Raw genomic sequence first — 11,123 nt, 5'->3', positions numbered from 1 at the left:
AAACAAAAACAAAAACAAAATCGAAAACAAACAAACAAAATTGAATATAATGTATCTAGTATATAGAGTTATGTATATGTATATCTATAAATTAGTGTGAGAACGAAAGAAAAAGAATGCTGTAAACAGGGCAATGTGTGTGTGTGTTAGGAAGTAAGATAGAGAGACAGACCGAACTTGGGCGAAAGATATTTGATCTATATAGAACAACTATTTTATGTCAAGCAAAGAAATTTAAACAGATTACAGAACTATATACAACATATATCTATATACAAATTTAGTTTCTGGAATTAATAAATTTTATTGTAGGCAAAAAGTTATAAAAACTAAAATTCAATGTACAAACAATATTTTATTATAATCCATTTATCGATGTTTACGGGGGTTTAATTCAGTTATTGCTGCTGAGCTTCGGCCTTTTTCTGCTGCTTGGCCAGTTTCTTTTCCAATTTGGCCTGTTTGTCTGCCTCCTTTTTCTCTTCCTTCTGTCTGGCCAATATCCTGGACATTCTCTTCGAAGGTCGTGCCTATGGCAGAAAAGGAAATTGGTTTTTCCGGAAAATGTATGGTTATTTATAGGTATAACTCACAGCCGACAAACGGGCACGTTCCTTCTCTGCTTCGATTGCCAACTTATCACGAACAACTTGGATTTTCCTGTGGAACTCCTCCACTTTCTCTTGGTGCATCCTCAGATCCTCTTTGCATTTGCTAACCCTATTTATGGTGGCCTGTAACATATTCTCGGCCGTTTCCATATCATCATCGAAGGCCTGCTGGATCTTATCAATGCGATTCTTATACTGTTCAATCAGGGTGACGTACTCCAAATGGCAACTCTTCCACACATTCGAGTCCTTGCGGGTCAGCTCTTCAATTTTATCCAATTCTTCGGTAAGAACCTTTATAAAAATATGATATATTTATCATTGTGATAACTACAGGTAAGAATATGAGCACAAACCTGGCATCGAAGGAAATCAGCATATTGCCCCTGCTCCACATTGTCGTGGGTCCAATTGATTCTATAGCGGGATTCGATTGGACTTATGTCTGTGCATTAACAAAGTTAAATTAAAGGATTAAAGGATTAAAGCAATTAATATTATTATATTTTAAAACTCACAATCGATATGGAAACGCTCTTTGTTCAGGGCATTCTGTTTGGCCACCAACATTGGATTGTGGAACTTGCCAACCCGATTCTTCTTTTCATTCTCCTGAACTAAAGCGTCATGTTTGGCCATTATGGTTTCATATGGCTCGGCTATAAGTTTTTCGATATCCACTTGGGTGTCCCTAAGGGATATATTATTAGTTATAGACTAAAACTACTTATATCTTCGATCCAATCATTGGATTCCAATGATGAGAATCTTTGGTTAGACCTTAAAGTATGCAATACTATGGGGCAGTTGAGATATTTTATGGTAACGAGACTATGTTTGTTTAGGGAATTTTGAAAAAAGGGGTTAAAAATCTATATATATGTAGGTAAAGGTTATATATTTCTAGTGATATTCTTTAAGCCCAGATCTAGACAGATCTAGAACTCACTTGAGACGCTCCATGAAGCCATGTGGCTCGCAGAGATCTCTATCATTGACAACATCGTCTAGCAGGGCTTGCACTAGGCCAATCAGTTCCCCCACGTCCACATAGAACTTGAGATCATCCAGAGTGGCATCAGTTTTGTTCTTTTCCAGAATGTCCACGTAGACGGTATTGGTTTGCTGTTCGAAACGCTTTAAGTTCTGCTTATAAGACCAGCTGAAGATGGTGTCTTTGGGATCAGTGCCATTCGGTGGGTATTCTCGCATAACATTAAGGATATCCTGAAGCTGCAGCAGCTGGTAGATGATGCACACATTTCGGAAGTCGGATATCAAATTGGCAAAGCGCACTTTGAACATTTGGGTGGTCAAAGCAGCAGAGTCGCGTTGTTGGGGACTAAGGATTGACTTGACGGCAATCATGCCCGGTAACATGCTGGCCCTGGCCAAATATGTGCTGGCCCTCGCTGAGTAATCGGTCTTGTACATCTTGGCCCAAAAAGCATCATTCGGATCATCACTAGATCTATCGGAATCCTGGATCATCTTAACGGCGCGTACTTCCCTTTTGGTGTCAAGGACATATGGTTCCAGGAGCTTCTTCACGAATTCATCATGGCACATATGTGCCGGCCGCTCAGGAAGCGGAAACAGGCTACTGATCTTCTCTCTATACTGCTGTGGCGTGTACTTCTTTGGTTCATCCTTACTAGGAGTTGGTGCAGCCGTTTCCTGCCCTTTTATACGAAACATGTTGATTGTGGGTTTCCGATTCTATGTTTTATGTGCCTGGTTGTGTTGAATGGGAATGTGTTTACCTATTCTTCTGACAGTTTCAATAATTTGAATTCCCATAGACTGCTATTTAATACATATTAGTATTATTCATGCAAAAGGGGGATTATTTTATGGGTATACATTTGATATGATTAAAATAATAAAAAGAATATTTGCAAGTCCAAAATTATTTCGGTTGAACCTTCTCCAGCGTGCACATTATCTCAAAGCACAAGGATGTGGGTCGCTTGACATCCTTTTCATCGAATGCCTCATAGACAACCACAACTTTATAGCTTCCCTTTAAGTTCGGATCACTGACATCGCTTAGGCGCAGATTCATAATGAAAGGTTCAAACTCTAGAATGGTCTGAAATTGAAGGAATTTATAGATATCAAATGGCAAACGGAGCTCCATACTCACATCTTTAACTTTAAGGCAATTCTTTTCAACTTCCTGGCGATTTCGAATATATTTCCACCAATACTTGTAATAATATTGTTGTTCATCAAACATCACCGAACAAAAGTCTGGAACGTTCCAGTTGTACACTGTCGGTTCCCAAGAACCACGATTTAACTTCATTACACTAAATCTGAACTGAAATTGCAATCATTTGGAGTTTTAAGACTTTATTTTAAAAAGTTTAGACTTACGCCCATCCTATCTGTAGCCGGAAAACTCCATTTGACAGTCCCATTCCCTGATACATGGATACCATCAGCATCCAGTTCTATCTTCATATTGTCCATATTGAAGGCGTCATTGATGAAAACCGAACCAGGTTGACCATTGGTGCACGGTGAGTAGATATCAGGATCCTCGATTAGCGCATCGTAGTCTGTGGCCAAAATTTGAGTTACACTCAAAAAAATAACCATTAATGAGCCAAACATTTTTGATTTTGCGAAGAGATCGTGGATTCAGCCTTATATAGTGCCTTTGGATTGGTGGTGATAATTAGAGCTAATTATGGATTAACATTACAATACAGATTAATATTACAGATGGCATCGGTTCGTGTTCTCTTTGCACGCGGAAAAGTGAACTGTGCCTGATTAATAATAATATATTACATAACTATGCTATAAACTTGGTGCTATAAAAATTATTTCCTAGCTATATTTTATGGCTGTTTAAGGTAGAACCAACGTCATCATCATTTCATTATACTTTCAGGAGATTGAGGTTTTGTTCATTTTTCCATTTGTGTTCAATGTGATGTTGAGGTATTTTCAAGTCGTACTAATTCTTAACTTAATAAATGATTAGGAAAAAATATACGTAATTATTAGAGATGTCAAATTATTGATGTGCTTCCTAATATTTTACAACATTTTTAACTACTTAAAATTACAATTAAAATAGTTTTTTATCTTTCTAGAATTCGCAAAATTAAATATTGTTTTTGTTTAAGTTTGTTTCTTTATTATATATATCAACATAAATTTACAATTTACTAAAATAAAAAAAAATTATATCCACTGAAATCTCATCGTTTAGAGACTTAGAATAAGGCCTTATCGACCTTCTCAGCGGTGCCCCTGACCTCGAAACATAAGGAAAAAGGTCGCTTTATGTTATTCTCGTCGAATGGTTCAAAGGTAACCACCGCTTTGAAAAGGCCACGGAAAGTAGATCCTATGACGTTCTCCAAATAAAGTTTCAATATAAATGGATTATATACCATAACGGTCTGAAAAGTAAAGAATCTTTTAGTTTCAGAAATCTATAGCTTATTTGGTATAAGAGAAACCCACATCTTTCGTTCCAACACACTTTTCTTTGATCTCCTCTCGATTTGCAAAGTATTTGAACCAATATTTAAACCATAATTGATTAGGATCGAACATGACGGCACAAAAGTCATATGCATACAGGCTGAATACTGTTGGTGTCCAGGTACCTCGCTCAAATTGCATCACCATCATCCTGGCCTGCAAGTGTATATCATTATAAAAAATCTCTTTTATAAAATAGTTTAAACTTACAGCAATTCGATCGGTGCGAGGTATATCCCAGACTGTTGTGCAATTCCCCGACAAATGCAGACCATCTTCTTCCAGGTCGGTCACTATATTGCTCATGTCGAAGGCTTCGCGTAGACCAATCGACCCAGGAGGTCCTTCTGTGCATTCCGCATACAAATCCGAGTCTTCCAGGACTAGTGTATAGTCCGTAGCCCAAGAGCTATTTATAAGCGATGTTAAAATCCATATAAATCGGATCATTTTGACTGACAGCAGATCGTTGATTCCTCCTTATATACCGAATGCCAATAAAAATAATTAGAGTAACTAATTACGGATTTACATGACAATGAGTGTAATCTGAAATGCAGTTGCAAATCCTCTTTAAGCACGCAACTAGCTTATCTGACGCACGTTTAATTTGTAACCAAAATGATTTAAGTTAGGAATTTAAAACTAGTTTTGAAAATTATAATTAAGTATATATTTATAAATATTCCTTAAATATTAGTTTTATTTTACACAAAAAGGGATAAAGAAACATTTTGTTTGATGGCTAAATTTATAATAATAAAAAAGCGGTAGGTAACTTATGATTACAGGTTTGATTTATTAATGGCCAAATATCATTTTTAAATATATATATTCCTAGGTTGCCTTTTCAATATCGCCCTTTATCTCGAAACACAAGGATTGCGGTCGTTTTCTGTTCATATGGTCAAAAACTTCGAAGAGGAACACGGCCTTGTAGCGCCCGCGAAAGGTGCCGCCATTGACATTATTCAAACGCAATTGCATAATGAAGGGCTTCATCACCATTACGGTCTGAAATACAAAACCATTTTAACACTAAAACTTGCTACATAATTTACTCGAACACTTACACCCTTAGTAGCTATGCATTTCTGTTTAAACTCCTCTAAGTTTTCAACGTGTTGATACCAATATGTGTACCAGTACTGATTCTTGTCGTAGAAGACGGCACAAAAGTCCCAAGTAAGTTGGCTAATTATAGTTGGTTCCCAGGAGCCGCGGTTGAAGTGCATTATCTTGAAACTTGCCTAAAATGGGTATCAGATGGAGCTAAGTAGTTCTTCATTCAAATGGAGTATAGCTACTGAAATCCTATCCGTCCGCGGAACACTCCAATTGACGGTGGCATTTCCCGATATGTGAATACCATCTTCTTCCATTTCGAAAATCATATTATCCATGTCGAAGGCTTCGGATATGGAAATCGAGCCGGGAGGGCCATTGGAACACGGCATGTAGACTTCCGGATCCTCAATGAGTAAATAGTAATCCGTTGCCCAAACGCTGCCAAAGTCCACAGCCAGAAACAGCAGAATTCCAAACATTTTTTTCTGACAAAAGGTTGTCTATTCGACCTTATATAGCAAATGAAAATGGGGAAACTACTTTTCCTAATTACGGATTAACATTACATTGTCTATTATTGCAGATTTAATCAAAAAACGTTTAAGCGGTATTTTTAAGCTTGTATAAGGGCATTCGTGCAATGTAAATAAGAATTTATGGCTTTGATAGCGATATCTGATTAACTAAAAAAAATACATCTATTTTTTTAGTGCGTTACTGTACGTTTCGAAATTTTAATTTAATCTTTTACTACTCCACCAAATAATATTTTTGGATAAAACACAAACATATTTAAAGATAAAACAGTATTTTGAGATTTATTCTTAAAAACCTTTTAATAATAATATAGAATAAATATATTTATTTAACAGGTCGATCTACAGTAAAACTAGTAGAGTGCAAGTCGATAATTAAAACTTAAAAGTAAGGCAGCCAACATCATTTTGAAAGCTAAAAAATCCTTGAAAAGGAAATTAAATATCAGATTTTTAAATTTACCAATAGAATTGTGTATATCAATTTAATAAAATAATTTTTTTAATCAATTTATATATTTCTAGCAAATTTGTTTCAAATTCTTGTCCTTTCCTTTAAGGCTATTACTTTCTTATCTTTTCAGCCTCGCCTGTAACCTCAAAGCACACGGATGAGGGTCGCCTTTCGCCCTTTTCGTCAAATGCCTCGAATAAGAATACCACCTTGTAGCGTCCTGTGAGAGGAGGGCCCATGACGTTATTTAGACGGGGAATCACAACAAACGGACTATACACCAGAACGGTCTTGAAAAAATATTAAAAATATATAAAATATATAAAAGTATCAAAACTAAATACCCTATACTCACATCCTTAGTGGCAAGGCATTTCTCTTGTATCTCATCGCGGTTTTCGAAGTATTTGAACCAGTACTTAAACCAGAATTGATTCGGATCGAACATGGAGGAGCAAAAGTCCGGGGTATGGGTGTTAAATACAGTCGGCTCCCAGTTACCGCGGTTAAAGTGAAAGACACTCATCCTGGCCTAAACGATAATTTAATTATGATTTCGGTTGAGAACTTAAAATGCTTAAGTTTTAATAAACTTACGGAAATTCGATCTGTTCGCGGCAAACTCCATTTTGATATAATATTTCCCTTAACATGAATACCATCTTCGTCCATGTCAGCTGACATATCGCTTGTATCGAAGGCTTCGTTGAGTCCAACGGACCCGGGAGGTCCATCTTCGCACTTCGTGTATATCTCCGGATCCTCAATCAAAAGGATGTAGTCGGTGGCCAAGACGTTGGCCGTGCCGACAATAAGAATCAGCAAAGTTGCAAACATTGTTGTGAGCTGAAATATCACTGGTACCATCTATATATAGGAAATTTCTAAAGGCCAATCGACTGAATTAATTACAAAATTCCATTACATTGTATGTTATCCAGATTTCATCATTATCTACTCTTTGCACGCTTTTGACCGACAAACTAAACGATATGTCATACATCAAATTACATTTTTAAAATACCAGAAATATAAAATAATGTTATCAAGTTGGCACTAGAATTTAAGTCATGTAGTCTTTGCAGCTCGCTTTTTTGTTTTATAATCATATATATCGAAACATTAAAAGTATACAAATTTGTTAGTTCATTAAAACAAGTCAATGTCGGAAGGAGAAATTTAAAAAAAAATGGAGATCGGAGATGATTTGATAGAATAAAATAGAATAAATTCATTGATGTACATATTAATACCATTTAGAGTGAGAGCCAGAAGAACATGGCTAAGGCTGAAGCTCGATTATTGAAACAATCCGTGGGCCCAGCTGCCAGATGGTTGGCGATAACTGGTGCCACTCCCAAAATCACTTTTCCAATGACAACTGACTCCTCGGGTGCCTACCACTATGAAGGCTCTTCCTTGGCATCTTTACTCTTTAAGCGTGAAACCTCCCAAACTGATTCTCCGATAGGACGCCCCATGTTTTTAGCCATTTTGGAAGCTTGCTACCTTTTGATTCGCAGGAACTGGAGAGTCTCAAATTCAATAGACGAAATGGATGATTTCGTTGATACTCTGGTAGCCGTACAGAAAAGAATTTCATATCTAGCTTCAGTAACTGGTTGTGTCTTTTCAACCGATGAAGACTTTACCCGTATATTCAACCGACTTAACGCTCTATTGTCGGAAGTTGAAGGTCTCTTAATGCAAATAACTAAGGAAGTAATTTCATTAGTGACGGATCGTGGATCGATGAAGGAAAATGACTATGGGGATGTTAACGAAGAAGACCAACCGAATCCGGAGATAGAAAGGATAGAAGAAACGAAAGTTAGTTTCTTCAAAATGTAGTTTAAAGCTTTAAAATCTGAAATATGTCCCATTCTAATGGCAATATATATTTTTCTAATGCAATATATTGTTTTCTTAAATAAAATTATATTTTTAATGTTTTTACTATTGTTTTGGTTTCTACTTTATGTAAATACATATATCTTTTCTTCTTGCTTTTAACATTTTTGTAGGGAGTATAAGCTTGTCAAAAGCAGTGACATTATTCTTATATTTTGTATCTCAAAAGAAAGCCCCGTTTTTTTAGCCTATAATATATGTATGACCCATTTCCCCATCACCTCCCCTTTTCCATTGACCCTGGACATGTTCCCAATTCACCAACCGCAAAAGCAGCGAAAACAAAACACTTGCATTCCCATAATTAACATGTGCTGTAAACAACGGTGAATATGGCAACAACAAAAACTAACCAACAGAGACATGTAAATTACGACCCGTGCCTGACGTCAGTCAATGTTAACATCGTTGCAAAGCCAACAGAGATGCAGGAGCTACGTCATCGGAACAATTGTAAATTAAGAAGAGACTGGGGACTGCCTACAGTGGGTAACGACAAAAAATCCTTTAAATAATGTAGAAGGATTTAAAAAAATAATTTTTACTCAATACCTTGCAATTTGTTATTCAATCATTTGAAATGTTAAAAGAGGTGGATTAAGAATTATATAAATATATTTGCTTTTTATCGTTCTTTTATGGAGAGGGCAGTGTAGTACATACGTGAGGTACTTCAAATGCATCAATTCCCACGCTCTCCAACTCTCTATGTCCCTCTCCCATTAGCAGTGGAGCTCGTACCCTCTCTTTCGCAGTGGAGCTTACTGAAGCTTCCTCTCCCGCTCTCTCTCACGTTTCACACATAGAGACGGCGTATGTAGGCACCATCATACATACATTTGGGGCTCACCTACACACTCACAGACACTGCTTGCTTGGGGGCTGCTAGCTCTCTCTGTTTCGACAGGTTCTCTTGTTGCTTGGCGTCTCTGGTCGCCTGTTCCGTATATCGCGTAGAGGGACCTGCCTCAATGTTGCGCGTCAATTTTAGGGAGCCTACACTATAAAAATCGGTGACGCTCGGCCACTTTTTTTGTTGTACCTTCTCCACCCCCTTCTGTCTTTCTTTCTTTAAATATTTCCTTTGTTGGCAGTGGAGTTGGGCGGTCTGAAGGCGCCTGCGCGGAGTGCGCGACGCTTTGCTTTGCAGCTTTGTCGCTCGGCCCGCCATTTGCGATTCCCGCTGCTCTGTCGCCAAATATGAAGCAAGCAGAATGCGACGCAAGCAGTAATGGAGATGTTTTCGGATGCTGCTTAGGTGTTTGCAACTTGCCCTTGACTTTTGACTTAACCCGCTGTTGTTAGGGGGAAAAACTCGCTTTGGGGGAACAATATTATATAATGACAGTCCTATAGCATAAACTGTTAACTGTCTTTTTAAAACATCAATTATTTAAAGCCATATAATTGCTATCTACATATCTTCACCAAACTACTATTTTTAAAAAATCAGATGTTATAGAACTCAGCCAACATAAACTAATTTTGATTTCAATTAAATTCTAAAGGTGTATAAAAGTAAGCAGAACATTATCTATAAGCGTGTTTTACATATTGTTGGTTTTCGATTAATGTTTTCTTTTTCAAGAATCTCGACACAAACAAATGATATGTATGAGTCTAAAAATTTCTATTTGATATGTGTACCCCCGGGTTAAACTAATGCAGCTTCGGGATCAAGAGCGTTGGCTGCTTGAGGCAGCTCTCGCAGCTTTCATCGTAGCTACTTTTTCACTGTTACTCCGCGCCTTTCACTCTTCTTCATCTCTTTCCTTTTTCACTCCTCTCTATTTGCCCCATACACTCTCATATAGCGGCTGTCTGCTGTCATCATTTTCTGTTTACTTGTTCACCAAACCGCAGTTTAGCGCTGGCAATGCCGGCGGCAGCAGACGTAACGGTAAACGACAACGCCCCATCGACGACGTCCGGGACAACAACAACAATGAACCACTGCGAACGATAACGATAACAACGACGACGGTCGCGTCTGATAGACAGCTGTCTCCAATTGGAATGTTGTCTCCCGGTTACGTCAGTCAAAATGACGCATCGTGTTTTGGTAACAGGAAAGCATAAAAATGAGAAAAGCAGACAATATGCGACGCTCTGCCAGCGCTGGAGCACACAAGAAAATCACCACGAAACAAAAGAACAAAGCATGAAGAAAATAAAGCGTAGTGGGGGACGACAAAAAAAAAAAACACAAACAAGCATACACGACGCAGCGTCACGACAACAAAAAAATCCACCCTCGCACAAAGCGCTAAAAACTTGGTTCGGGTTTTCCGTTTCGTTTTCAATTAGGCAAAGTGCAGTGTCTGGGCCAAATCTCCAAGGGAAGAGGAAGTGCGAACACTTTCAGTGCAGGCCACCTACATACATATGTACATATGTAAACAACAAACCACCAACATGTATACAAGAGTTACCAGCTATAAAACAGACAAAACCTGAAGGATTGGTAGAGTTCAGTAAGATATAATAGATGGTTATGTTGATATGTAAATTTTTATTTCATGTATTTTGATATGCTTAATATGCAAACTATTGGCACTTTTGTATGTTTTTGAAAAATAACCATAGCTTACCAAAATTAAGAGCAATATATTTCAACAAATTTAGGTAACAAATTAAGTATTAGCATACGCTTACTAGAATAAGGCAATAGTTGCTATATGGCATTTACATAAAAACTACTTATATTGACATTTTTATACCAATTACTTCATTGGAATTTCTAGCTAGTTTTTAGTTAGGGCGCACATCACTGACGGCGACGCTAACGCCAACGCGAACGGTTCTTGCCGCCACTTTCACACAGACAAAAAACAGCCCAAGCAAATAAAAGGGGGAACGGCGGCGAAGTGAGTGAGTGTTGGTTGTCCATCGCTGAGCGCCTGCTGCTTTGCGGACAAAATTTGAGCAGATCCGCTCACAAAAAAACGTATGAAACTGCGAAATAGTGCTGGTCATGTAGGTTCCACAAAGTTCCAACCGCCTTCAGGGCTCCAGCTCCGTGGCTCCATGGCTAAACGG

General features: G+C 37.8%; 5 protein-coding genes across 5 annotated transcripts; all 5 read right to left on the bottom strand.

Annotated features, from left to right (window-relative positions):
- Window positions 1-335: 335 nt before the first annotated feature.
- On the bottom strand, window positions 336-2,373 carry LOC108115490. Its single transcript, XM_017226975.2, has 5 exons — window positions 1,561-2,373; window positions 1,130-1,302; window positions 968-1,056; window positions 594-905; window positions 336-530 (listed from the first exon to the last, which is right to left on the bottom strand). The coding sequence occupies exons 1-5, from the start codon at window positions 2,307-2,309 to the stop codon at window positions 399-401; spliced, it is 1,455 nt and encodes a 484-aa protein (XP_017082464.2). The 5' UTR covers window positions 2,310-2,373; the 3' UTR covers window positions 336-398.
- Window positions 2,374-2,520: 147 nt separating this feature from the next.
- LOC108115417 lies at window positions 2,521-3,215 on the bottom strand. The gene is made up of 3 exons (XM_017226853.2): window positions 2,991-3,215; window positions 2,758-2,934; window positions 2,521-2,703 (listed from the first exon to the last, which is right to left on the bottom strand). The coding sequence occupies exons 1-3, from the start codon at window positions 3,213-3,215 to the stop codon at window positions 2,521-2,523; spliced, it is 585 nt and encodes a 194-aa protein (XP_017082342.2).
- Window positions 3,216-3,807: 592 nt separating this feature from the next.
- On the bottom strand, window positions 3,808-4,576 carry LOC108115445. The gene is made up of 3 exons (XM_017226881.2): window positions 4,326-4,576; window positions 4,095-4,271; window positions 3,808-4,030 (listed from the first exon to the last, which is right to left on the bottom strand). Exons 1-3 carry the CDS (start codon window positions 4,563-4,565, stop codon window positions 3,842-3,844), a joined length of 606 nt encoding a protein of 201 aa, XP_017082370.2. The 5' UTR covers window positions 4,566-4,576; the 3' UTR covers window positions 3,808-3,841.
- A 340-nt stretch (window positions 4,577-4,916) lies between these two features.
- Window positions 4,917-5,662, bottom strand: LOC108115416. The gene is made up of 3 exons (XM_017226852.2): window positions 5,423-5,662; window positions 5,189-5,365; window positions 4,917-5,129 (listed from the first exon to the last, which is right to left on the bottom strand). Exons 1-3 carry the CDS (start codon window positions 5,660-5,662, stop codon window positions 4,953-4,955), a joined length of 594 nt encoding a protein of 197 aa, XP_017082341.2. The 3' UTR covers window positions 4,917-4,952.
- Window positions 5,663-6,108: 446 nt separating this feature from the next.
- Window positions 6,109-7,338, bottom strand: LOC108115429. Its single transcript, XM_017226865.2, has 3 exons — window positions 6,771-7,338; window positions 6,529-6,705; window positions 6,109-6,463 (listed from the first exon to the last, which is right to left on the bottom strand). Exons 1-3 carry the CDS (start codon window positions 7,038-7,040, stop codon window positions 6,284-6,286), a joined length of 627 nt encoding a protein of 208 aa, XP_017082354.2. The 5' UTR covers window positions 7,041-7,338; the 3' UTR covers window positions 6,109-6,283.
- Window positions 7,339-11,123: the final 3,785 nt, after the last annotated feature.

This window comes from Drosophila eugracilis, unplaced genomic scaffold (assembly GCF_018153835.1).
Source record: "Drosophila eugracilis isolate 14026-0451.02 unplaced genomic scaffold, ASM1815383v1 contig_1197, whole genome shotgun sequence".
Lineage (NCBI taxonomy): Eukaryota > Metazoa > Arthropoda > Insecta > Diptera > Drosophilidae > Drosophila > Drosophila eugracilis.
The sequence above is the reverse complement of the archived record's forward strand: the minus strand, read 5'-3'. Positions and strand labels throughout refer to the sequence as shown.

Excerpts from the sequence above, each read along its gene's own strand:
- LOC108115490 (XM_017226975.2), bottom strand. The coding sequence starts at position 2,309 with ATGTTTCGTATAAAAGGGCAGGAAACGGCTGCACCAACTCCTAGTAAG. Across the intron at positions 1,057-1,129 it reads AGAGCGTTTCCATATCGATT|ACATAAGTCCAATCGAATCC; the intron begins GTGAGTTTTAAA and ends GTTAATGCACAG. Across the intron at positions 531-593 it reads AACGTGCCCGTTTGTCGGCT|GCACGACCTTCGAAGAGAAT; the intron begins GTGAGTTATACC and ends TTTCTGCCATAG.
- LOC108115417 (XM_017226853.2), bottom strand. The coding sequence starts at position 3,215 with ATGGTTATTTTTTTGAGTGTAACTCAAATTTTGGCCACAGACTACGAT. Across the intron at positions 2,935-2,990 it reads CGGCTACAGATAGGATGGGC|TTCAGATTTAGTGTAATGAA; the intron begins GTAAGTCTAAAC and ends TTGCAATTTCAG. Across the intron at positions 2,704-2,757 it reads ATTGCCTTAAAGTTAAAGAT|ACCATTCTAGAGTTTGAACC; the intron begins GTGAGTATGGAG and ends CTTCAATTTCAG.
- LOC108115445 (XM_017226881.2), bottom strand. The coding sequence starts at position 4,565 with ATGATCCGATTTATATGGATTTTAACATCGCTTATAAATAGCTCTTGG. Across the intron at positions 4,272-4,325 it reads CTCGCACCGATCGAATTGCT|GCCAGGATGATGGTGATGCA; the intron begins GTAAGTTTAAAC and ends ATACACTTGCAG. Across the intron at positions 4,031-4,094 it reads AGTGTGTTGGAACGAAAGAT|ACCGTTATGGTATATAATCC; the intron begins GTGGGTTTCTCT and ends TTTACTTTTCAG.
- LOC108115416 (XM_017226852.2), bottom strand. The coding sequence starts at position 5,662 with ATGTTTGGAATTCTGCTGTTTCTGGCTGTGGACTTTGGCAGCGTTTGG. Across the intron at positions 5,366-5,422 it reads CGCGGACGGATAGGATTTCA|GCAAGTTTCAAGATAATGCA; the intron begins GTAGCTATACTC and ends TACCCATTTTAG. Across the intron at positions 5,130-5,188 it reads AATGCATAGCTACTAAGGGT|ACCGTAATGGTGATGAAGCC; the intron begins GTAAGTGTTCGA and ends TTTGTATTTCAG.
- LOC108115429 (XM_017226865.2), bottom strand. The coding sequence starts at position 7,040 with ATGGTACCAGTGATATTTCAGCTCACAACAATGTTTGCAACTTTGCTG. Across the intron at positions 6,706-6,770 it reads CGCGAACAGATCGAATTTCC|GCCAGGATGAGTGTCTTTCA; the intron begins GTAAGTTTATTA and ends ATTATCGTTTAG. Across the intron at positions 6,464-6,528 it reads AATGCCTTGCCACTAAGGAT|ACCGTTCTGGTGTATAGTCC; the intron begins GTGAGTATAGGG and ends TATTTTTTCAAG.